Source organism: Pseudomyrmex gracilis, unplaced genomic scaffold, assembly GCF_002006095.1.
Source record: "Pseudomyrmex gracilis isolate BER0280 unplaced genomic scaffold, ASM200609v1 scaffold_283, whole genome shotgun sequence".
Taxonomy (NCBI): Eukaryota; Metazoa; Arthropoda; class Insecta; order Hymenoptera; family Formicidae; genus Pseudomyrmex; species Pseudomyrmex gracilis.
The window spans coordinates 170246-194097 of NW_018020867.1; the positions used below are offsets into that span (position 1 = coordinate 170246).

The 23852-nt window shown below is 39.9% G+C and overlaps 3 protein-coding genes across 3 annotated transcripts in view; 1 reads left to right on the forward strand and 2 right to left on the reverse strand.

Annotated features, from left to right (window-relative positions):
- LOC109859755 overlaps positions 1–9218 on the reverse strand; it is a 17843-nt gene extending 8625 nt beyond the window's left edge. The window contains exon 1 of the mRNA XM_020438295.1: positions 8735–9218. The gene's annotated coding sequence lies outside the window, so the exon portion shown is untranslated. The remainder of the gene's footprint in view (positions 1–8734) is intronic.
- Positions 9219–9914: 696 nt separating this feature from the next.
- On the forward strand, positions 9915–14906 carry LOC109859750 (RRP12-like protein). The gene is made up of 5 exons (XM_020438289.1): positions 9915–13408; positions 13892–14104; positions 14199–14318; positions 14412–14571; positions 14699–14906. Exons 1-5 carry the CDS (start codon positions 10033–10035, stop codon positions 14793–14795), a joined length of 3966 nt encoding a protein of 1321 aa, XP_020293878.1. The 5' UTR covers positions 9915–10032; the 3' UTR covers positions 14796–14906.
- Positions 14907–15164: 258 nt separating this feature from the next.
- On the reverse strand, positions 15165–23815 carry LOC109859749. The gene is made up of 19 exons (XM_020438288.1): positions 23628–23815; positions 22947–23355; positions 22187–22805; positions 21707–22107; positions 21428–21605; positions 21126–21340; positions 20861–21042; positions 20618–20745; positions 20308–20442; positions 20099–20239; positions 19893–20019; positions 19206–19768; positions 18698–19072; positions 18202–18598; positions 17545–17879; positions 16591–17468; positions 16081–16217; positions 15799–15977; positions 15165–15716 (listed from the first exon to the last, which is right to left on the reverse strand). Exons 2-19 carry the CDS (start codon positions 23333–23335, stop codon positions 15453–15455), a joined length of 5643 nt encoding a protein of 1880 aa, XP_020293877.1. The 5' UTR covers positions 23336–23355; positions 23628–23815; the 3' UTR covers positions 15165–15452.
- Between the last annotated feature and the right edge of the window lie 37 nt (positions 23816–23852).

Below are 23852 nucleotides of genomic sequence, written 5' to 3' on the forward strand. Positions count from 1 at the left end.
AAAGTTAATACGAGAATAGTGCGGAGATTTTTTGAGAGGAGGACAGATTAGTAACACATATATGTTAATAACTCGAAATTCAGCTGGTAAAAAAAAAAAAAAAAAAAAAAACAAAAAATACTTTTTACGATCGAGCGCTCTTTCTTTGATAAGCGCGTTAAATACACCGAAAAAACTGTATTCTTATTTTGAGGATATCCCACTTACTTTAAGTATATTTTATATAATACTAAAATAGGCGCCAAGAAGAGTTTCTTATTTTAAGAGGAAAATCCTCTAAATAGTGATATTGATAACATTTTTCTTATATATCTCATATTTTCTCTTCGGAAAGTAATGTAATCGTTTTTGTTTTGACTTTCTTATCGAAAAAGTTGTCGCTCGAAGGTTCGCCGTGCCGTTTGAGATTTAGTTCTTGAAAAATCTTTCGTTTTTTACGTTCAAATACTTGAAAAGTATTTGAAACTAATTCCGAACCTTCGTGGCCTCTTTTTTGTCGGGGGGGGGGGGGTTTACCAAATTCTCTCCAAAAATTATTAAAACTAAATTATGCAAAACCGTTTTTTCGTCAAATAAACAATCGGTCAAGACACTTGAAAGACGTGGAAGACAGACGTTTGCAATTTTTCTAATATTTTAAATCAAAGTAAAACGCATCGAAATTTTGGAAACCGTGGACGTAACTTGGAACTGTTTCAGGATTAGGATTAGAAACAAATGTCTCACCGAAAAACTCGAGTTATGAATCAGTGAGTGTCTCTGTGTAGATAAAAAAGATAGTTTCATGTCTCGGTATGCGTTAAAACGCGCGGTAGTCGCAAAAACATCCGAACGATTGTCGACGACGATTCGAGACAGACGGCTGGCAGTAGTCGTGTACCACACGCATCTGCCGGTAAAAAAAACTATCGATATGTCGAATAAATCCGCTTGGTCAACAGTTTTTTTTTATGATTTACGCGCGCGTATGTGTGTAATTGACCTACATTTTGCGCGGCAGGAAGAGATCGGATAGTTTGAGTCCTAAATTGTCAGGACATTGATGTTACAACGAGCAGAGAGAGAGAGAGAGAGAGAGGAAGAGGCGCGCGTCGTAGGGGTGACTTAATTAACCAATTATAACTTTTGCTATACGTGTACAACGCGCGTGTACTAAGCGGAGCACATTTATATAGAGAAACCCCCGTGTATCGCCTGAATGAAATTTCGCCGCTGACTTTGCCGCGTCGCGAATAAGATAACATCGTTTTCCGATCGAAATCCGAAAGACGAATTAAAACGTTACCGTTATCCTTGACACAATGGTGCGCGCAAAAGAGTTTTCTTCTTTGTCTCTTCTCCGACAGGCCTTTATTGAGTGTAGCAAAATCGAACGGGTCAAGAACGTAGGTGCTCGCAGCGAATATATACATATATATGTTGCATATATGCATTTATAATATAATGTTTCCATTCTGACGTGACCGAAGCCTTGACCCATATATGATTATCACGTGCGAGATAGAAAATATGATATTTGCCTGTTAACCAGACAGAGAGAGAGAGAGAAAAAAAAAAGAGAGAGAAAGAGGAAGAAAGTAGCTTAAATAAAAATTTTACGCGCTCATTGCCAACGTTTATTACCCGTATCGCCGCGGAATTAAATTCACAACGTAAAATTGTATACGGCGACATATATATTTTTCTTCGTGTGTGTATGCGTGTGTGTGTGTATTCTCTTTTAAAACAATAAATATCTCTTCGACCAATTCGCGGGCATTTTTTGTTTCGCGAAACGAATTGCTCGTCGCTTCCGCTTGAAAGTTTCTGATTATTTGCCACGCATAATAAAACGCCAGCGTAGCATATCCCGAACAAGCAGGCGGGGGCGTGCGGAGAGAAAAGAGCAGGATGCGGCCCCCGTCGTCTAGTTCCGCGTAATTTCTGCGGCCAGCTCTAATGATTCGTTGTTGTACGAGCGGCGTCTGGTACGGAACGGAACTAAATGTTAGTAATTGTTTGTACATTCCGCGCTGTGTGTGTGTTCTCCGTAAAAACGAATTATACGAATTTTGCGCTCACAGGAGAGAGAGAGAGGGGAGGGAGGGAGAAGAGAGAAACGAGAGAAAACGCGAAACAAACGTAACAAATTGTGTGTAGGTATATAATTTTTCCGAAGGACACACGTTCGCGATTTTCTCTTCCGGCTTGCGAGAGACTTTCCGTTGCGCGTATTATAAACGTTTGTCGTCAAAGCGATGAAAACCACCAGAAGTCACTCAATACCGTTATTGCGCAAAGAGATAAAACTTTTTTTTTTTTTTTTATATATATATCTTCTCGCGCTCCTTTATACGAAGATATATATATATATATGTCTCTTCTTGTTCGCCGCGACGTCTGAATGGATCGTCGAGCGTGTGTAGACCGAGTTTTTTCTCTCTCTCTCTCTCAGAGCTCTATCAGCTGATTGAATGAGGGAAAAGGGACGGTTCTGGAAATAAACGGCAACGCATGAAGGTGCGAATGAATAGAAATGTCAATGCGGAGCGTGCACGTGGATTCTCGTAATGACCTTGAAACGCTCGGAGGAAATGCATGACGTGACGTAGAACACATCGGTCTTTCTGTCAAAGATTTCCGGTTTCGGCACGGGGGCCGATATCGGGAGCCGACCGACCGCGCCAGTTAACTGACTTCGTCCATAGTATGTGTACGTGTGTACACACACTCGCAAAAATGACACGTGTATACATATTTCTTCGTTTAACGATAGAGGTATCCTTTCAGTTTCCCGTCGTGGCTCTCAAGTGTTCGCGAATCAATGAGACGCTGAAAAAAAAAACAAAATCGAGCGTATCGTTACTTCAACAATGCAAAAAAAAATTTTCAATATAAACTGAGCAGAGATTTCAAGGATATTTCGGCTACTTCGCAAGTTTCACCTGTACAATCTTCTCGTTGCGAGGTTTAGTGAGAAAAACGCAATTTTATCGTATAAAATCGCAGATTAAAGATCTTGTCATGCGAAGAAAAGTTTAACCGAGCGTTGTTTAATTAGAACTCTCCGCACGCGAGGGGTGCAGAGCGCCTTTGAGCGCGCATCCCTCGCTAACCTTCACCGGGTAAACGGAAGGTTAAAGATATCCTTTATACACACGTCATATCGCGTACCCCGATGACGTCGGTGTGCAGTTGACGTTTTCTTTTTTTTCTTACGGTCCAGCTTTACGATTCGCGTAACGCTCCGCATTCTGTTACGTAAAATCCCGTAGGATTTGCATCACTGGTGTCGCGCTCGTTATTCTTGATTAATTTTTTTTTTTTTTTTTCACTTTTCTTTCTTCTTATCAGCAACGAGAATTCGATAATTTGAGCGTCAAGCGTAAATCGAGCAATTGCGCGACGAAAAATCATCGTATCCCCCGCGTTTCGCGGGTGAACGCGAGCGAGGAAGAAATTTGTCGCGTGAAGAATTAAATTCAAAAAATTAATGTATCGGTATCCACTTCTAACGCACTTCTAACTGTTTATTTTACTTTCTCGTCTTCTGAGTTTGTTCGAATTGTTGAAGTGGGAAAAGGGATTTTCTTTCGCTTCTCTGTGTGTGTTTTGCACACACACACAATTGCGTGTTGCAGCAGCAGCGATACCGCGAATCGATCCACGCCACTTTCTCTGGCGCTACTCATCGGCGCGCGCTATTTTCATCTCACTTTTTGACATTGAATTCAGACTCGTGCGTTTCCAAAGAAACAATAGACCGCGCGACTTGCACCAAGGAGACAAGAAAAATATTAGGTCATTGTGAAACTTGACAAAATATATATGTATTTGTATAAATGAAAATATAAATGATACTTGGCCCGAGTCGAAATTTAGCGTCTATATTGAAATTCAATTTTTGAAAAAAGGAAATTTCGGACGCAGCGTCAAAGTAGCATCTACTTTTTTTCTTACTCCTACTTTGAGCCTATCAGAGCCTGCAATGCGCAGTCTGAGAATTGAACCCTACTTTAAAACTTTAGCAGGAAAAAAGGAAATTTCGGACGTATAGCAGCATCAAAGTAGCATCTACTTTTTTTTCGTACTCCTACTTTGAGCCTATCAGAGCCTGCAATGCGCAGTCTGAGAATTGAACCCTACTTTAAAACTTTAGCAGGAAAAAAGGAAATTTCCCGGACGTATAGCAGCGTCAAAGTAGGATCTACTTTCTCTCTTACTTTTACATAAAAAAAAAAACAATTGAGGTTCAATGTGGACGCTAAATTTCGACTCGGGTGAATATTGATCAATAATCCAATAAGAATCGGCGCTCGATACGTTGAGAAACGCATTGGCACTTCGGTTGGCAGCATTTTGCGAATGTGTTTAATGATTCGTTCAAGACGTTCGGTTGTCAATAGAGGAAGAATAGAATACAGATGTGAAAGTTTGACTCTTTTAGTCTTGAAAAAAACAAAAAAACAAAAAAAAAAGAAAACAGCTGAAGAGAACCGCACTTGCAGGTGCTCCAATTACCGATTATTCGGTGATTCGCAATGTTTGAACAAACAAGTGTTTTTCGTTCTTCAATGAGATCTCGCGCGATTTGCGAGAGCTTTTTCTGAGCGTTTCTCTTTTTTTTTTTTTTTCCGAACAATCGATGCGACATCACGCGCTTTGTCGCGCGCGCGTACACGGCGCGCGCGATTCGAAGCAACGCGCTGTGTCCTTTCTAGCGCTTTTGCCTTCAAAAATGTTTTTTTTTTGTGCCACAAAGTATATGCCGGGGGAACACAACCAGCCACCGTATCTCCCGTATTTTGAAACGCTCGCCTGGCTTGCAAAAGGCCGTCGCCGTGGAAAACCGGTACGGAAAATGTCACGGCCTTGTTTCTTGCGGAGCTTGATGAAGCGATTACACACGTAAATAAAGTATATCGTTAATCTAGACGTGGTGAGATATCCCCCGTTCATGCGAGTCTGAAAATGGAGAAAAAAAAAAACTTGAACGACAAACACGCGAGTTAAGAAACTTCAACCGTACCGGAAGTGAATTCGCACGTACTTCGATAATCTGCATTGTTCCTCTCTGTGGAACGAAATTGAATATAAAAAATCGAATGTTTATAATAATTTTTCGAGAAAAATGCACGTTTCAAAATTCATTCGTGCGGGAGAACGAGATAGTAAAATTTTTTGCAAGCCGTTCTCTTTCGCCGTCATATAATCAGAATGATGGCTCACTTTGGTTCCGTCTGTTGGATTCTCAATGCGACTAGAAATCGCGAGGATGTGGTATGTATCGACAATGGCAGACGCGGAAACGTAGTCGCGGCAGCGTGAAATGTTAACGGAGGAGGCACGAACGCCTGATGGAGGTTTAGATTGTTTTTAAGTGGGCGTAATATATATGTACTACTGCGCGGAGATAATGTGCGCGGCGCGCGGGGCATCTGCGGTGCGATTTTACACGCGCGCAACGGCTCTAGCGAAGCATATCGCGACCGGCAGCACAGCTGTGCGCCTTTTTCCCTCCAGAAAATTCTGGATCGACGTTAAACATCAATTTTTTTTTTTTTTTTTTTCCCTCACGCGCATCTCGCGTTTTCTGGAAAAAAACTGAACCAAACGCTGCGATCGAGTTTGTAAGTTTACCGCATCGATCTGTTGTGTAATCGCACATTTTGTATCTCTTCTCGACGTTTTATGCGCTTCTAAATAACGAAACATCCATCGTTTTCCGTCACCGAACCTCTTCTCGACGTAAAGTTTTAGGAGATAAGATTGTACACACAGTTATCCCCCGTGGTGTTAAAGGGAAGATATAAATTCTCCTGATGGAAGATGCATTTTAATTAGACGTTATTAAAACCGACGATTGCACGAGGTCGAAGCGCTGTCGGGAAAAAAAAAAAAAAACGAGGACAGCAGGATACAGCTTTGGAGTAACCGGAAGGAAATCATAATTTGCCAGCTGCTAACGTGACCGTATCGACACAGTGTCGCAATTCAGAAAGAACACGTTAACACGGTTACAAAGTCGTATTATCGAAATTTTATTATCGAAAGTTTACTGGTGTGTTTTTTTCGCTGAAAAAAAAAAAAGACGAGAAAGAGAAGAAGACGCGCGAATAATTTTCCGCGTTGAGTCATTTTTTTTAAAACGCCGCGCGCGCGCGCGCGGACTGCACAACGCGCGTAATAATAATAATAGGTAGGTATATACCGTAATCAACACGTATTACACATAGATGCGCGTAGATGGGAAATTGCACCTTGTTGTTTTAAAAGCTAGCGGTTTTCCTCACACACACACACACACACACACGTTTTTCACACGTGACTATCTTACCCTACACAAGCGAAGTTTATATACGATGTCACTCTATAATGCGTGGAGCGAGCAAAATTATTTTGCGCTCGATTAGAAGCTAATGCCAAGGTCCTCCTCCTCTCGGTAAAAGGGTAAAGCTTGATCGAAATACGGAAGACCTATCACTTTTTTTTTTTTTATTTTTTTTTTTTTACCTCGTGGCTCTCGAGTGACAAACTTTTTCTTACGACAAACAATAAGATCTATTTTTTGCGAACTTTCACCGATGCTCTTTCGTCGGAAAATAGATTTACGCGTCTATTGTGTTTACGCTTCTATTTGAATTCATTAGTGTCCCCCACTGGGAAAAGAATAATTAATCTGAATTAACATTCCCAGAGAGTTTATTCGAATACCATTGCTGCGCGCGCGTGCGCAAAATGTATCTTTTATTCCTGGAAATTGTGAGATCGCATTTTATTTGACACGCGTTGCCCTCATATTTCATTAGTCTTAATTTTCTCAACTGACTCTTATCAAAGTTCATTAATACTAACGCAACATACTTTGCGTTTGAACCGGCTGTTGAAGCCGATTAAATTAGTCTTTAAGATAAAGTAGAATATAATGAACTAATCACAAATTGAATTCCGAGAAGGAGAGTTAGAACGTTAGAGTGAAAGTGTTTAAAGGTTCATTAACGCGTTTAACAATATTTTACCGAATACGTTGCATCCTGTAATTAAAAAAAAAAAAAAAAAAAAACAGAAATTACTATCAACGTTTCTTTCTCAAAGTTAAGAATGCGCCGTGTGTGATAATAATCGGAAGAACTTTCCGCACTGTGTGCGGGCACGCAAACACACACATTATCGATTGAAATGGGACTCGAAATTTTTCGATTGTGGTTTATGTTTATGGATTATGTGGAGACACAATGTTATATATTTGATTTACGCTTATAAATTGTGACAATTGTATATTTGTTTGAACTTTATTGGAGAAGCGACAATCTTCGGAACGCGGTGGCGAAAGCGACATTGGGTGGCGACGACGACGACGACGACGATGTGGCGAGACGCGAAGGCAGCGTTCTAATAGTTCAATTAACTCGAGTCGCCGACTAAAATGAATATTTAAGCACGAAACAGAAACGAGATCGCGTTCAAGCCAATGAATTCGAACGCGCGTCGTTTGCCGTGTGAAGCCATCAAACGATATTTATTTCGTGATCGGCTAAATCGATTTATAAATAATATTCTTATCGCGATAATTTCAAGTTGATAGATAATGGACCACTGTGTGGTGATTTCCAATTGCTGATATTTATGTCGAAATAGTGTCTCGATCCGAGATCTAATCGTAAACTAATGAAATAATTTTTTTCTAGAACAAAGGAATAGTACTGTAATTTCGAAACAAACTATAATGAGAATTTGATTAGTTTTTACCTCGAAAAAGAGTGGAAGTCAAAGTACTAATATTATAAATCGATTTTTCTCTTCGTTCTATCATATATTACATTTTAATGAATATTAAAAAAAAAAAAAAACGACTGTTTTCTTTAAGCCTTGTACGGAATTTTTTTCTTGTGTTTTTATAGTATGTATAATATTCGTTTGTATGCGTTTTACTTTATGAAAAAAAAAAAAAGTATATTTGTTACAGACATAAAAATATTGAAATTAAATCGCAATAATGATACACAATTGCCATGAATATTATTTCAATATAAGCATTTCAATATAACATTCTCCTAAATATATTATTTCATTATAAGCAATTTTATGCTTCATAAATTTACTATTTTTAAAGTCATATTAAACTTTTGTTCATATAAAAACAATTACAAATATAATCAAATACAACATCAAATATATCAAATATATATATATATAAATATAAATATATATAATATAATTTATATATATATATAAATTAGATATTAAATATAAGTAAATAAATATATACATATATAAATTAGATCTTAAATAACTTAGATATTTTCTGCAAATGTTTTTTTTTTTTTTTGTTTCATTCTTTCTTTCTCACTGCACATTTTCCGGTGCAACGCATGTAAGGTTTTATTACAGAAATACACGACGCTTTTTTTCGTCTCGGTGTTTCGAAATGTGGAGATCAACACGATCAATTTAAATCTTGCCGAGAATAGACACACACGTACATAAAGTCGGTATTAACATCGAAACAAAATCGGAGCACGAGTTCAACGTTTAATCGGACGCGCGATCGAGTGAGAGATATCTGCGGAAAAAAAAAAAAAAGAAAAAAAAACATAAAACAGATAAACAAAGAAGAGGATGCGCTACTCTCGTTTCAACAAAAATGCGTGCGTGCGTGCGAGTTCGCACGCACGTTAGCACAGAGCCACGCGATGCGAAAAATGTGCAGTGATGCCCGCGCGTCGATGTTGCTCCGGTAACGACAAGTACTTACAATTGATGCTGCGGTGTCAGCATAGCGGCGCCTTCGGGAAAAGGGTTGTCTGCGATCGCGCGAGGATGACACCGCGATGGGTACACATTCACGTTCGAGATTCCTGAAAAGCCCCAACGTACACGGTTTTTTGCGTGCCAGTCAGAGCTCGCGCGGTCGCTTACACGAAACCGGTAACAATAAACGAACGTGAGCGGTTTAAAAAAACCGAAATCCGGCACCACCTCAACTCCCGACGATCGTCCGTTTGCTCGGCCTCTTGCTCCACATACAAGAACGTTGGTCGCTCCTCGAGAGAGAGGTATCCGTATCGCGCGAGAGCTGCAGCTTGGCTGCAGCGGCACTGATGATGATGACACTTCCGCGCTGCGTCCGCGTATGATCGGAGACTATGCGAGAGAGAATATGTACACGCGCGATACCTATATCCGCGCGCGCTTCACGCTCGATACGCCGCCGTGGCCGTGGCTCGCATTGACACACAATACACAACCGCCGCTGGGTGCATCTGGCTTGACCCCCGCGGGCCCCGCGCGGCGCGTTCGCACGTTTGCGGATCCCCGACTGGCTGTCGTTTCAACCTTAGACCATATATACTTATAGACACGGCTTCAGACAACTATCTTGAAGCAAAGATAATATTATCTACATGACGTCACATGTGGGCAAAGCAAAGGCGCGTTTATGGACGGCTTCAGATAACTGCCTTCAAGATAAGATAATATCATCTACGAGGCCGTATTTAGCCATTGCTGAAATGCCCACATGTGACGTCACGTAGATGATATTATCTTTGCTTCACCTCGACTCGTGGATTCATATCTACAGGCCGTGTCTATAAGTATATATGGTCTAAGGTTTCAACCTCCTCCTCCTCTCGTTCGGCCTAGTTCACTCGGATTCGAATTGTTTGAAATTCCACTTGGACCTCGCAACAATCTCGGAGAGAGCTCAAGTCGCGTTCGCACGACTGGTCGAATCGCCCAATCGCCTGGCGAGATCCTCAACCACGTGAAAATCAGCCGTACGTCTTCTACCAGTTGTGGGTTTTTTTTTTTAAATTCCCTATCCATCGACCAATCAGCGCGAGCGAACAATTGTGTCACGTGACTCGGAGAATTACATTCGCGCACACGTGTGTACGCGCGTTTATCGCACGCACAGATGTGTTTACGTCACATGCCGCCAGTCACGTGCGAGAACAAGTTGTAACCTCTCTTCTGACTCGGAAATAACTTCTTCCGAAGTTGTGCAACAAGTTTACCTCGTCGCATACCGGTCGAAAGGAAAAACGAGAGATGGGTAAATTGGGTCCACGTTTGGGAAGCAGAAGAAAGGCGAAGCGATGGGCCAAGGGCCAGAGTTCCAGTTCCAATCCCTCCGTCACGAAGCATCGCGAGCAATCGGCAAATCTGTTCTTTCAGAATTTTCGCAGCTCGTCGGGTATTACGAGGGAAGACGTGCAGAAGCACGACGCTCTTCAGGGTATCGAGCACCAGTTGGCGAAGTTCGACATCGACGAGGATCGGAGCACCGAAAAAACGGCAATTACCTCGGACACGTTTGCTACCAGTTACAGCAAATGTTCCAACGTTTCTTTCACCAAGTTTCTCGAACATTTTCAATCGAGTTCGCTCGTGCACAAGAAGGTCTTGGTTGTTCTGGCGACCGTCACGGAGATTATCAAGGAAAGAGGTGGCACGGAAAGCTCGACGGAATATTTTGCAGCGTTGATGACAACTTTGGACACGGTGAAAGACGACGTTCACGTGGTGGCGACGCTGTCGTTGCTAGGTATGTGTATGAAGACGGTGCCTAAAAACGTGCTCAATCTGAAATTTGGCACGACAAGTCAGACTCTTGTCAACATTCTAACGAAGTACGTTGTTACCGAACATTTTCTCATTCTGAGACATTGCATCGGCTGTTTGTCGGTGTTGTTGAGAGTACAGGAAGCTGCTACCTGGGCCAATGCCTCAACGGCTCAAGTGGTGGACGCTATATTGTCGTTTACAACTCACGCCAAACCCAAGGTGCGCAAATCCGCCCAACACGCGATATGCGCGATTCTCAGAGCCAGTGACGTGACGAAGAGCGAGAATCCGCCAACTTATCATCCAGCCGCGGGACAGGTCGCAACTTACTGCATCGCGCAACTGGACGCAGCCTGCGGACCCGGATCGTCTCAGGGAGTCGCCACAATTTTGCACACTCTCACGTTGCTGAGGGACACGTTGCATCTTTTGCAAAAGTCGCACGTGAAGACCATCTGCGAACGTTTGTTGAGCATAATGACGTTGAAAAACGTCTTGATAACGTCGTGCTGTCTGCAAACGTTGCACGGACTGTTCGCTTCGAGACCCTCGGAGGCGACGTTACCTACGCAAAGAAACGCGGATATCATCAGGGCTCTTTACGATTATCAACCCTCCGCTACGGACACGCAGCCAACTCTGGCGTGGTTGACGGTGATGCGAGAAGCTCACTGCAATCTGATCCACGTGTCGTCGTCACAGCTGTGCTCCGATCCCGGTGTTGGATTGACGCTGGATAGTCTCTTGCCGAGAATAATAAGCAAGTGTATCGAACTCTGGATGTCCGACAAGACGGAAGTTATCGCCTCGGCGTCGCACACAATCAAGATTATTCTTCAGGAATGCGTGGCGCCGCTTTGCGAAACCGAAGAAGAAATCAAACGTTACAACGGCACTTTGAAACAGATCGTTTCGATAATGCACAAAGCTCTGAGCTATCAATATTTGGAAGCGTGGCGTCATATTCTTCACCTGACGGCTCTGCTCTTCGACGTAACGGGCAAGTTGAAACTCGCCGAACTCGTGGACGTCGTGAAATCTTTGGGCGAGCTGCGAGATTCGAAGATGTTCGGGAGAGACGGCGAAGTGGAGTACGCGATTGGCGCGGCGATCAGAACAATGGGTCCGCAATTGGTATTGAACGCCCTGCCTCTGGGAAACGACAACGACGAGATCAATTGGTCGCGGGGTTGGATAATTCCGTTGTTGAAAGATTGCATAACGGGCGGCACCATCGCTTTCTTCAGGGACGTTCTGCTGCCGATCGCTCTGACTTGCGAAAAAAAAGCGAAAGAGCCGATAGTCGGGAAGACCTACGAATTTTTGGTACCGCAAATCTGGTCCGTTCTGCCGAGCTTGTGCAACGACGCGAGCGACGTGAGGACCAACTTCACGTCCGACTTCGCTGTGTTGCTGGGTATGATCGTCAGGGACAAAAAAGATCTCAGGCTGTTCGGAATGGCCGCTCTGAGAAAATTGATCTCCAGAGCGACCCAGAACGGGAACGCCGACGATATTGCCCAACTCGCTCGGTTCGCGAAAAATTATCTGCCGATTCTCTTCACGGTTTACACGACGAAACCTTGCGGCACGGACGAGGAGGGACAACGTCTCGCCGCTTTGGACACGATCAAAATTTACATGACGATCGCGAACACGGATCTGGCGAATGAATTGTTCGATCAGGCTCTGGGTAAATTGAACGAGGACGGTACGGACGAGTTCTTCAAACAGAGCGTGCACGATCTGTTGAGAACGCTGATCGGTTACACGGACGTCGCGAGATTGAACAAGTACTACAGCATGTGCGAACCTGTTCTCATGGACGACAGCAAGAAGAAAGCGCAGAAGAAGGCCTATAGATTTCTGATGGAACTGTGCGACAGCGACAAACAGGTGTGCGAACAGTTCGTAAAGGAGCGTCGACGCGATATACAAAAATTGCTGATGGTTTCGGGGTCGAAAGTCTGTCCGACTAGTAGAAAAGCGCGTCTCGCTTGTTTGACGCATCTCGTCAAGATACATCCGCAATTGGAAAATACGAAGTTTCTGGAAGCAATTGTTCCCGAAACCGTGCTTTGCGTTAAGGATATAAACACGGGATGTCGCAAGGCGGCGTACAAATTGCTCAATATGATCGCTGAGAAATTTCTCAACAATCGCGAATATCTCAAGACCTACGTGGATATGATGATAGTGGGTTTAGGTGGCGATCAAGAAACAATTACCAACAGTCTGCTGTGTCTAACTTCCATCACGCATCGTTACAATGCTTTTCTAGACGCGGAGATCATTGAAGAGATTTTGGAGGAAGCTTGTACGTTACTGACGAACGATACAAGAGAAATAGTCGACTGCGCTTTGTCTTACGTGAAGATATACGTCGGTGCGAAGTCGTCCTTCGTCGTAGTTCCGAAATTACCGAGGATAATCAACGCCTTGTCGCAGATGAACGAGGACTGCAAGCGTCACTTTCGTTACAAAGTGCGCGACGTTCTCACAAAACTGATTCGAAAGTACGGCATCAAAATGATCTTCGACATGATACCAACGACGGATGTGATAATGCACAAGAGGTTGAAGAACATCAACAAACTCGAAGACGCGAAGAGGAAGAAACGAGAGGCGGAGAGAGCGATAAAACAGGAGAACGACACCGACGAGGAGTTCAGCGTGAAGAGAGAACCCAAGAGCATAGAGGAGATATTGGCTGACAGCGACGAGGAATTCGAAGCCACGGAGAACGAAGAAAAGCCGAAGAAGACGAAGAAATCAGCGACTAAAACAGACGCTTGGATTCGAGATAACGAGGAAGACATAGTCGATCTTATAGATCCAACAGCTGTCAGAAATATTACAAGTCAGTTCCCGCGAGTCGAAATTCAGCGTCTACGTTGAACCTCAATTCCTCTTTTTTTTATGTAGAAGTAAGAGAGAAAGTAGATCCCACTTTGACGCTGCTGTACGTCCGAGAAATTTCCTTTTTTCCTGCTAAAGTTTTAAAGTAGGGTTTCAATTCTCAGATCAGGCTGCGCGTTGCAGGCTCTGATAGGCTCAAAGTAGGAGTAAAAAGAAAAGTAGATCCTACTTTGACGTCCGAAATTTCCTTCTTTCAAAAATTGGGGTTCAACGTAGACGCTAAATTTTCGACTCGTGTTTATAGCCAAATTTTACTTGATATTCTTATCAGAATATGTTTTTAAGTTTTTTATTTTTTTTCATTTGAGTGATTGTAATTTATCTATGATATTTAACTGAAGAGAATCACACAGAAAATCAGTTAAAACTCAACTCTGATAGATGTGTAATTAAACGCGTAATTTAATGTTTTTTTTTTTTGTAGCTACACAACCGACAGTCACATCAAATTCGAAAATCCCAAATTCGAAGAAAGCTCCTCAAAAAGATAAGGATTATGGTTTCAAGATCGCGCCTGACGGTCGCTTCATCATCACGGATGATAAAGAAAAGGACGACAGTGACGCGGAAGAGGGAAATAAGAAAAAAAGAAAAAAACTCGCCTCTTTTCTTCATAGCGATTCGGAAGATGATTACAGTAATTATCTTGCTTCGAATTGTGTCGCGTATAAGTGTGTGTGTGTGTGTGTGGGATAATAATTTTATTGTGATAATTTATCAATTTTTTGTAGAAGACAACGACGATATATCCGTAGCGACTTCGAAGGTTGATGGAAGGAAACGCAAATATAGCGAAAATATGTCAGACATAATGAGTTCGAAGAGTCTACAATCTACGTCAAGATATCAAGGTAAATTTAAAAATTATATGTGTTCACAAAAATATATTATTGTATATTACGACTTTTTTTTTTTAATTTTATATGATTCTTGTGATTATATAGCCGGTGGTTCGGGTATTCACAGACCGTTGAAAGCTAGAAAAGTAGAACGTGAACCTGGTTCTGAGTACCGATCGACAAAAGCTAGAGGCGACATTAAAAAGAAAGGCAAACCAGATCCTTATGCGTATATACAATTGAAAAGATCTGCTCTGAATAAAAGGTCTGTTTTTCTTTCATATGTGTTAGGATTATATAAACACACATATATGTTAATATACTATATGTTAATATACTACTTAAGTTGTTAATATACTATGAAACAAATTGAACATTTATGTTTCGTACAGGAAGCAGAAGAAAAATGCGGGCAGGTTCAAGAGTATTGTTTCCGGGGCCACGAAAGGAGCCCGCATTGGATTCAAGAACAAACAGAGGAAGCATTGAGGACTTATGTAAGTCTTCAGGTATATAGTCTAGAGATATATTCATCATACACTCTCTATTCATGACATTTATAATATTGTTTAAAATAAATACACGAGTTTATTTCTTCAATGTTTTGTTTGTGTCGCATTTCTGGAAGGTGTCCTGTGAACACGTGAGTACAAATCCATAAATATTTGCACAAAACGCAAATTTCCGAAAAAATATATTAGTATGAAATAGGAGAGTACGTTGGCCTTACGTCTCTTTTGACGATTTTACTCTAAAGAAAACTGTTTTTTTGACTAAATTGACATCGGGAGAGGCAGGGAAGATGCAAGAAGGGAGTGAAGAGACCAAGAGGCAAGTCGGCATCAGAACACAGCGACACACTGGGACATAACTTTTTTTTTATTTTTAAACTTACTGGCATTCAATACAAGTTAAATCAACGACAAAAGTAACGTCGATGAGAATACTGTGTCTATTTTTGTATATATACGTTCTTCGAGTTTATAAAATTATAATAACAATCGCGCGAAATGTTTTACGTTCACACATAATTGAAGGAGAGAAGAGAACCCGTTAATATAATTTCAGATTGCGAAAACAATCCAACAAACTCCTTGAATCTTTTTTTTTGTTACACGCATCTTGCTTATATCATTTCGAGTATTTTCACTCGTAACTTTTTTCCATCATTGCTTTCAACGCCCCGACTATGCACAATGGGCATAAAATTTCTGGATTCGACGCGTGATACAAGATGTTTCCCAAATACTGCGACGTACATGGAAGAATTAACGATGAGGATGTTAATAATTCAGTTTCCATTGTTGGAATAATATCCGTCTCGTATACGGACATCGGAAAACGGTGGCCGCAAGTAAATATCATTTCATCTTCCCTCGTCGTGAGCAAGCGATTTGCGGCATCTGAATCCTGTTTAGAATTTTTCACAAATTAGATCTTTTGTAGATAAAACAAACACACACGCACATACACACGCACACACACGTTTTACCTTAATATGTGCAAATAATTTAGAATTTTCCATTTCGGAGAGTACCGTGCTGACGATTCCTTCCATCATTTGTTCGGGATTATTGTTTCTACTCGTGCCTGGATATCCGTTTAACGGCACGCCGTAATTGTCGGCCATCAAAGAAGAAAAGATTTTAATATATTCGGGCATAACATCACCTGTGAAATATAACAGATCTCATGTTCGTTTAAAAGATATTGATATATTTTATATAAAAAGTTTTTTTTAAACCAACAAAACTTCAATCAAAAAGCGACAAACCTTCATCTATATGTTGCATCAACATCGACAATATCTTTAGGCAAAAGTTTACTGAGAATAAATCGTACACGCATTGATTATTGCTTTCATCGTTCCATCCGTTATTTATATCCAGATATCTTTCTATCGAATTTTGACTATAAAAAAAAAAAAGACAAATGTCAAGAAAATACGCCTAGAAGATTTATATTAACACGTTCGCGACGGGCCCTGATTTTTGTGTCTCCGCCTTGGGACGGCGCTGTTTTTGGTACTTTCAAATTAATCATATACCACTTGTTGTTTGACCATTGTCTATCTTTTGTGCATAAAACAATCGAAATAAAAACACACATGCTCATGTACCACCGGTGGCTCATCCCGCCCCATGGGACAATTCTGTATGTACCACCGGTGGCTCATCCCGCCCCATGGGGCAGACAAGAATGTACCACCGGTGGTGGTTGTACAAGAATGTACAACCCGTCGCGAACGTGTTAAAGATACGGGGGGAAAAGTTTTACAACTTACCAAAACAATAACAATCCAAGTGGATAATAAATGATATGTATGTGTTCGAGAAAAACATTTTCCAAACTTTCCATCGGCAAATTGTGCTCGATCCAAAAATTGATCGCACTTTGCAGTATTTCGCACTTTAGAACATGTTCTTCGTTATTGATGTTATTCAAGTAGAATTTTAGCGCTTTTATGGTTTCGTTGACTACGTAGTTTCTTTGAAAACGCGCGGACGATAAACAGTCGTGAGATCGCGCGCTCTCTTTACGGGTATCGACGTACCGATCCGTTTGACCGTCGTGAATATTCAACGTAATCTTCTTGTAGGTCGACCGAGGCAAAGTTTGCACAGATGTGAGAGTATTGTCCTTGTACCGTAACAGCGAATCGTTCTCGTTGAAAATCAGATTTTCTATCCAGTCTCGTTGCTCGTCCTTGTTCGGGCCAGTCTCGATGTTGTTCGCATTGGGAGAGGAATCTTCGTTTTTTCGAATTCCGCACAATTCTTCGGAACCGCCTTGACAATCGAACGTGTACAATTCTTGCGCCAACGATTGCAAATTGTTCAACGATCTGCTCGTAGGAATTTTCATCCAATTTCGCGTAACGCTACTTTCCAGAGATTCCATCAAATTCTTTTCCGCTTGTCTGTTGAACATTTCGGTGTTTTTCTTGATATTCTCGGACGAAGCGGACTCCGTCGTCGCGAAGTCTCTTTCCGTTGTCTTGATCGCGGATCCCGTCGTGTCATCAAGTGGAACTTCCGAGTTCCCAAACGACTGAAGACTCAATTTGTGCAACACCTTCAATTGATAAGTAAAAGCGGCGAGAATATCACCTTCCAATGCCGCTAGTTTCGAACTAGCTTGATAGTTCTCCAATTCAACGCACTGCGAAACAGAAAACATTATGTCGCGCGCATCTTATAATAATAATAATAATGATAAATACAATGCTACGACAAACCTTCTTCATGATATTGTCGGAGCGATATAAACCGTGGAAATATTGCAGTACGTAATGAAGCGTTAATTCCCCTGGTGATTTTTCGATGACACTCAACGGGCGTACGAGTCCGGCGAGAGACGACGCGTCGTTGGATTGATAAGATATCACCGGATTGGAAATACCGGGAACTTGGCTGGGAACGTCCAGAGCCACGTGCAATGCCGTAGGGACTCGCACCACTCGTTTCGACGATTTGAGCAACACGAGCTTGTCGTCGGCGTCGCGCGATTCTCTCGCGGGAATGCGACCCAACTGAGCTCTGCTGTTGTTACCCCAAGCTAACACCGTACCTCCTGATAAAAAAAAAAATGCATTATAATTTTATAATTCTCTTGTTATATATATATTAGGTCTACCGGAAAGTTCTGTCCGTTTTTGGAATAAAACAAAATACAAAATTTTTCCAAATTTTTCAATCCTATCTTTCAAATATGGTCCGAAATGGTTTGCTGAGCTGAATTAAGCCTTTCTGCGATCTCCGATGTTGTCGGAAAAGGATCTTGCTCCAACATGGTCTTAAATTTGGAAAAATTTTGTATTTTGTTTTATTCCAAAAACGAACAGAACTTTCCGGTAGATCTAATATATATGGATTTTTACACATTTTCTTTTAACCTGGTTGTATCGCAACCGTGTAATCGTATCCGCAGGCAATTCCAACGACGTTAATCACAGGATTGACTCTTTCCTTGTTGAAACTGGTATTTTCCGCATGTATCGATTTTGATATATTAATAATATTCCCATTGTTCTCAGGTGCGTTTTCGTTATATGCGACCGATGAGTCGTTCGACTTATTGGTGCTATTGTCAGCGTCACGTTCCATTCGTTTAAAATCGTTCTGTCTAGGAGGTATTTGTGCGAAAATACAGGCCGAATTGTAATACAAAGGCGTAGGAATCGGCACTTCCCGTCTCGTGCCGTTACCTATTTGGCCGTCCAAATTACGACCCCATGTATACAAAGAACCGTCTTTTGTTATAAGCGCATTGTGATGACCGCCGGCTGATACCTACGCGCGTATACACGAATGTTATTGACAAAATTACATATGGCGGACACAAAAGTGATTGACTTTATTAAGGAGACAAATAGACTCTTTTCAACAAACCTGTGTAATTTGTCCTTTCACCAAACTTGTGTCAATTACGGACGGTTTCAAATGCGCCTGATTCTCTTCAATCGAATGTTGGTCAACGTTGAGATCTTTTAAATCCACGTTTTCAGACAGCTTTTTTTGTGTTTTTGCATTAGAAGTAGTCGCATCCGTTTTCGCAAAGTTAGTTTTGACGCCACCTTCTATAAATTCTTTCATTTCTTCGTTTAATGTACCGCTTTTTTCCATCTCCTCCAAAGCTTTGTATTTCTTCTCATTGGCATCTTGTTGCTCCAGTATACGAGTTCTCTTTTGTGCTTGCACTTGCAATCTAAGAACCTGGGGACTAGCTCCCCATGTGTATAATTTGTTCGTATTGCTGACAGCTAGCTATAAATACAAAAAAAAAAACAATGTAAAATTATTATCGCAACGTTTAAATTTTTAACGAATAATTGATCTCTCAATGTTGTCATACGTGCGATGAAATAAATTTTGTGTATAATAAAAATAAATGACTTACACTATGAAAGTATCCCGTACTTATAAATGTTATTCTATCCGGCAAAGATACTTTCATCGGTATAGAACTTTTGGCACTGCTGCCTGCTCCCAATTGACCAAGAACATTGCTTCCGAAAGCGTACACAACACCGTCCACGGATAATGCCAAAGTATGGGCATATCCGGCGGTGATGTAACATACAACTACACCGAGTAAAGCCGTCACCAAGGTTGGCGTAGTCTTTTCGTCAATGTTACCGTGACCTAATTGACCGTGAACACCCCAACCCCATGTAAATATTCTGCCGTCCGCTGTTAGTGCCACAGAGTGATATTGCCCAGCCACCGCGTCGACGATAACTTCTTGCGCCAGCGAGATAATTAATTCCGGACTCGAGCATTGAAGCACCTTGCCGAGACCCAATTGTCCGAATTGACTAGATCCCCAAGTGTAGATTCCGTTGTTGGTGACCGCCAGAGTGTGACAATGTCCGCACGATACACTGTACACCTCTATCTCCATACTTCGGAAGAAGCACACAGCATGAGGTGCCCCATACCGCAAGATACTGGATCCGGTTCCTAGTAATTTTATCAATGAAACAATGTACGACAAATTCTACACATATTTTTTCATACTCTTTCTCTAAAAAAACAAAAATTCGTAATTATGTTATTGTTCAAGCTTTTAAATATAAATATATACCTAAGCAACCTTGCACCGAACTTCCCCAAGTGTAAATGTTACTGTTTCTGATAACAGCGACGTGAGAAAATCCAGCGCTTAGCGATCTTCTCTTAAAATCAATATGCAATGACATCTTTAAGTGTTCCTGTTAGATCACGATGCAAATTACAAAATAGGCTCGACGATGTTAGCGATGCAAAAGCAAAATCGTAAGTCGTAATTACCTTACTTATTTCCGGCAACTGCATATCGTACAAAAAATTGTGCTTATAGTTGGAGTTCAACATACGTTTCTTGTGAATAAGCGTTAATAAAACTAATACGAATGTTTCTACTATCTCTTCTACAAGTGTATCAGGTTGAACCTGTAAAATGAAAATCTATAAATTCACTAAAAAAATACAAAAATTTAGTACTCATATTTAGTACCCACAACGTTATCTGTAATATCTATGGAATCACATTGACTAGATTGTACGTTGTACTGTGTCGTTTCATGACGTGTTTTACACTGTATTAGTCTAGGCCGTAATACTGGATTTGTTGGATCATACAATGTCACCAATCTCTGCAAAATATTTCACGACGTTACAAAATTATCCGCACACAATATAAATGAATATTATTTTCATCGTAGTTTCAATTTCAAAATAAATCTTAAATCTTTTGTATCTCAAGTACAGCTTTATTATTTCTAATGGCATTCTTTTTCGTATAAATAAATAAATTTTAAGATTTCTTACCTGAAGCACAAACATTTGAAAGTTCCGCAGATTATTGCGCACAAACAATATGTGAGACCTGGCTAATTCGTGATTCAATAACATCGCTTGCATTAGATCGGATTCGCTTAAGCATATAAGTAAACCGTCTAAAAACAGAAATCTATATTAAATTCCGTACAAAGTAGCGCTGTTATTTTGTTATTTCTATGTTAAAAACATGCAATTATCATACGTGTGTGTGTATTCATATGTGCACATTACATGGTTTTGAATGAAAGTCGTCTGTGCCAAACATTTGTATCGCCTTCATAAGAATTTCCAATGTTTGACCATATAGACACCTTTGCGTGGCCAAGTGATGCAATATTTCCCAGAGATAGGTTTGGCCGGCTATATTAATGGCCAACAACTCGTCGTAAAACGTATTTGTAGATAAAAAGTATCTATAAGATACAGACGTTTTGTTGAGATTTAAGAAAAAACGTAAAAATGTAACTGCATTACGTGTGCGAAGCGCGCAACTTACAAGAACTCTTTGTAGATTGCTTTAGATTGTTCCAAAGACCACACTCTCAACGTCATCTCGATGAAGGCAAGTATACATAAATTCGATAAATGTATTCTTGTTGCTACAGGCATTTCGGTAATAACAGGTGTCAACAAACAATGAGTTAGACAACTTAATAATTCCGAGGTGTGGCCGACTGATGCAAATTTTAACACACTTTTCAATAATTTACACTGAAAATAAAAATAGAAACACAGATGTTTTTGACATTAACTATAATATTTATACAGTTTTTGTTGAGAATTAGATTTTTAATTTACCTTAGACATTTTATAAGAGGCTATTGCACGCGAGAATTCCTTATTTGATAAGAATATATCACCAGCATATTCCAACAAGTGTTGCCCATTCAGTCCAAAAATCATTGCCAATTTTCCCGCTTTTTGCAGTTCGTTTTTTTTTAACACCAGTTCCATAAAAACTGATAATAATGATTTCCTATACATAAGGATTTAAATAATGTAATTTGCATATAAACAAAATTTAGAAAATATAAATATACTGTTGCACCATATTAAACAATAAACTTAAAAACCAACCTTAGAATTACTTCGTATACACAGCGATTTGTAACAATAATACACGTATCCAAACTAGGTACTTCAATCTTGATATCCTTTACAATCTTTGGTACGGTACACTTATTCTCCATTTCTTGCAAGACTTTCTTCGATATCAGATTATTAAACTTAGTTACTTTATATATTGCACGTATAACTTCCTTACTGCTTTTAAAAGAAAAAGTTCCGACAATAGATTCGGAATTGAATTTACAGTCTTTATTTATATGAGTCTCGGACAACTGATCAGATACTATATATATCACATGTTGATTAATATCGGTAATAAAAAAAAATTTGTGCGCTAGTAAAACAGTCTCGCACGATTGAAATATCTTGTGTATCGACAACGGTATTACAGTTAGATTCGGGCCATGTACCTAAAAAGAGTACAATTATAAATTAACATATAGATTTTTTTATAAAATTGTTTATTAGAATCATAGAGATCGTTCTTACTGTGATATGATTAGTAACAGGATGATAGCATGTATATAACTGCTGGCCTTCTCTGTCATATTGTGAAGAAAGAAAAGTGTCCTTTGGTACTGATTCTGGATTAATAAAACTAAACTTGCTGAACTCAGGTAATATTTCCGAAGTAACCAAAATTCCATTATCATTTTCTTTATTACTTTGCGAACTTTCGCCCAATGTTTGACTTCTTGTTTCAATTAATTTCTGCTTGAGAATAGCGAGTTTTTCAACAGAGAGCTGTTTAAGTTCTCGTAATTTAGACTTATTAGGAACAGAACTCTCGATATTGTCATGTATGCTGCCATTTGTGTACGTTTCCTTGCGAGGTTCTTTGTTTTCAGAATTATGTGAAAAGTGCCATTTATGTTGTCCCAAAGACAAACGCCATTGTTGCTGAAGTTTACTAGTTATTAAGAGAGATGCATCCTCTTTGTTCTCATTTTGACAAACATGTAAACTGTGTATACTTCCATCTATATGTGTTGCACCTATTTGTTGCCCATTTAATAGATTTATAAGTACTACTGTTCCACATTCCGTTCCTATGATACCAACATCAGTAAACATCTTCATATCCTTCCACCATGTAACAGCAACTGGTCTATGAAAATATGTAACAATATTTTAAAATCTTATTAACATATTATCTTACATAATAATAATTATAGTGTTTATATAATTGTCAAATATATATTCACTTATTTCATTTTTCTTATTTATTTTATATACAATAGTATGTTACCTAAAGTGAGAGAGCTGAGGATTTATAAAAGGAATATGTGTTAAGTCATTTGGCTTCCATCTTTTGTCAATAATATTATTTTCACCAACTAGAGTCAGAGCAGGAAGTATATACATAGAACCGTCCAAGGTTATGCACAATAACCAAGTCCCACTTGGATCAAAACAAAAAGCTGCAATTTGTTTATGCAATCCTTGAAACCAAGGTATTCTCTTAATGACAGGTAAACAGGAAGATCCCTTTTTAAAATAAAGTATAATATCTGCATTGCTGGTTGCCAATGCAAAAAACAATTTTCTTCCAAGTTTACATTGTACACTATGCTGTATCTCAGTGGTTTTAATTAAACACTGCAGCTTAAATAAATTCTCACTTGCAATAGAATCCATTGTATGTAAATATATCTTCTCTGGAACATTAAGTAATCACCAAGTTAAAATTTCAAACATATAACATGTATGCGTATCATGTATGCAAATCACAAATAAACAAGAATATTAATTTACATATCACACATACATATAAAAAAAAAGAAAAAAAAGTATAATAACTGTCGTTACACAATGATTTTCATGACGCAAAATTATCATCTCTCATGCTTGTCAAAAGGTTATTCAAGAAAAATTTGAGGTTTCAATATGATACAAAATTTGACAGAATAGAGAGCAATGACATACTCACACACACAAACATATACCACTGTCAAAAAATTTTATATAAGAGATAATACGTCACATGTATAAATAAAATTATATTGTTATAACAAAAACGCATTCCTATGCATTTCACTTTATTATTGCTATTTACAGCTCTGTACTTGTCGCAATATGTCAGAGTTTCAAGGATACGTTTTACGTCACGTTCGGAAACAGCACCAGTGATGAAAGTTTTGGCAGGCTAGCACCA

Bases quoted from the DNA above. Each gene is read 5' to 3' on its own strand.
- LOC109859749 (XM_020438288.1), bottom strand. From the start codon at position 23,335: ATGGATTCTATTGCAAGTGAGAATTTATTTAAGCTGCAGTGTTTAATT. The intron at 21,606-21,706 runs GTTGGTTTTTAA...CCTTATGTATAG, and splicing joins GTATACGAAGTAATTCTAAG to GAAATCATTATTATCAGTTT. The intron at 19,073-19,205 runs GTAAGTCATTTA...TTGTATTTATAG, and splicing joins GTACGGGATACTTTCATAGT to CTAGCTGTCAGCAATACGAA.
- LOC109859750 (XM_020438289.1), top strand. From the start codon at position 10,033: ATGGGTAAATTGGGTCCACGTTTGGGAAGCAGAAGAAAGGCGAAGCGA. The intron at 13,409-13,891 runs GTCAGTTCCCGC...TTTTTTTTGTAG, and splicing joins AGCTGTCAGAAATATTACAA to CTACACAACCGACAGTCACA. The intron at 14,105-14,198 runs GTAATTATCTTG...AATTTTTTGTAG, and splicing joins CGATTCGGAAGATGATTACA to AAGACAACGACGATATATCC.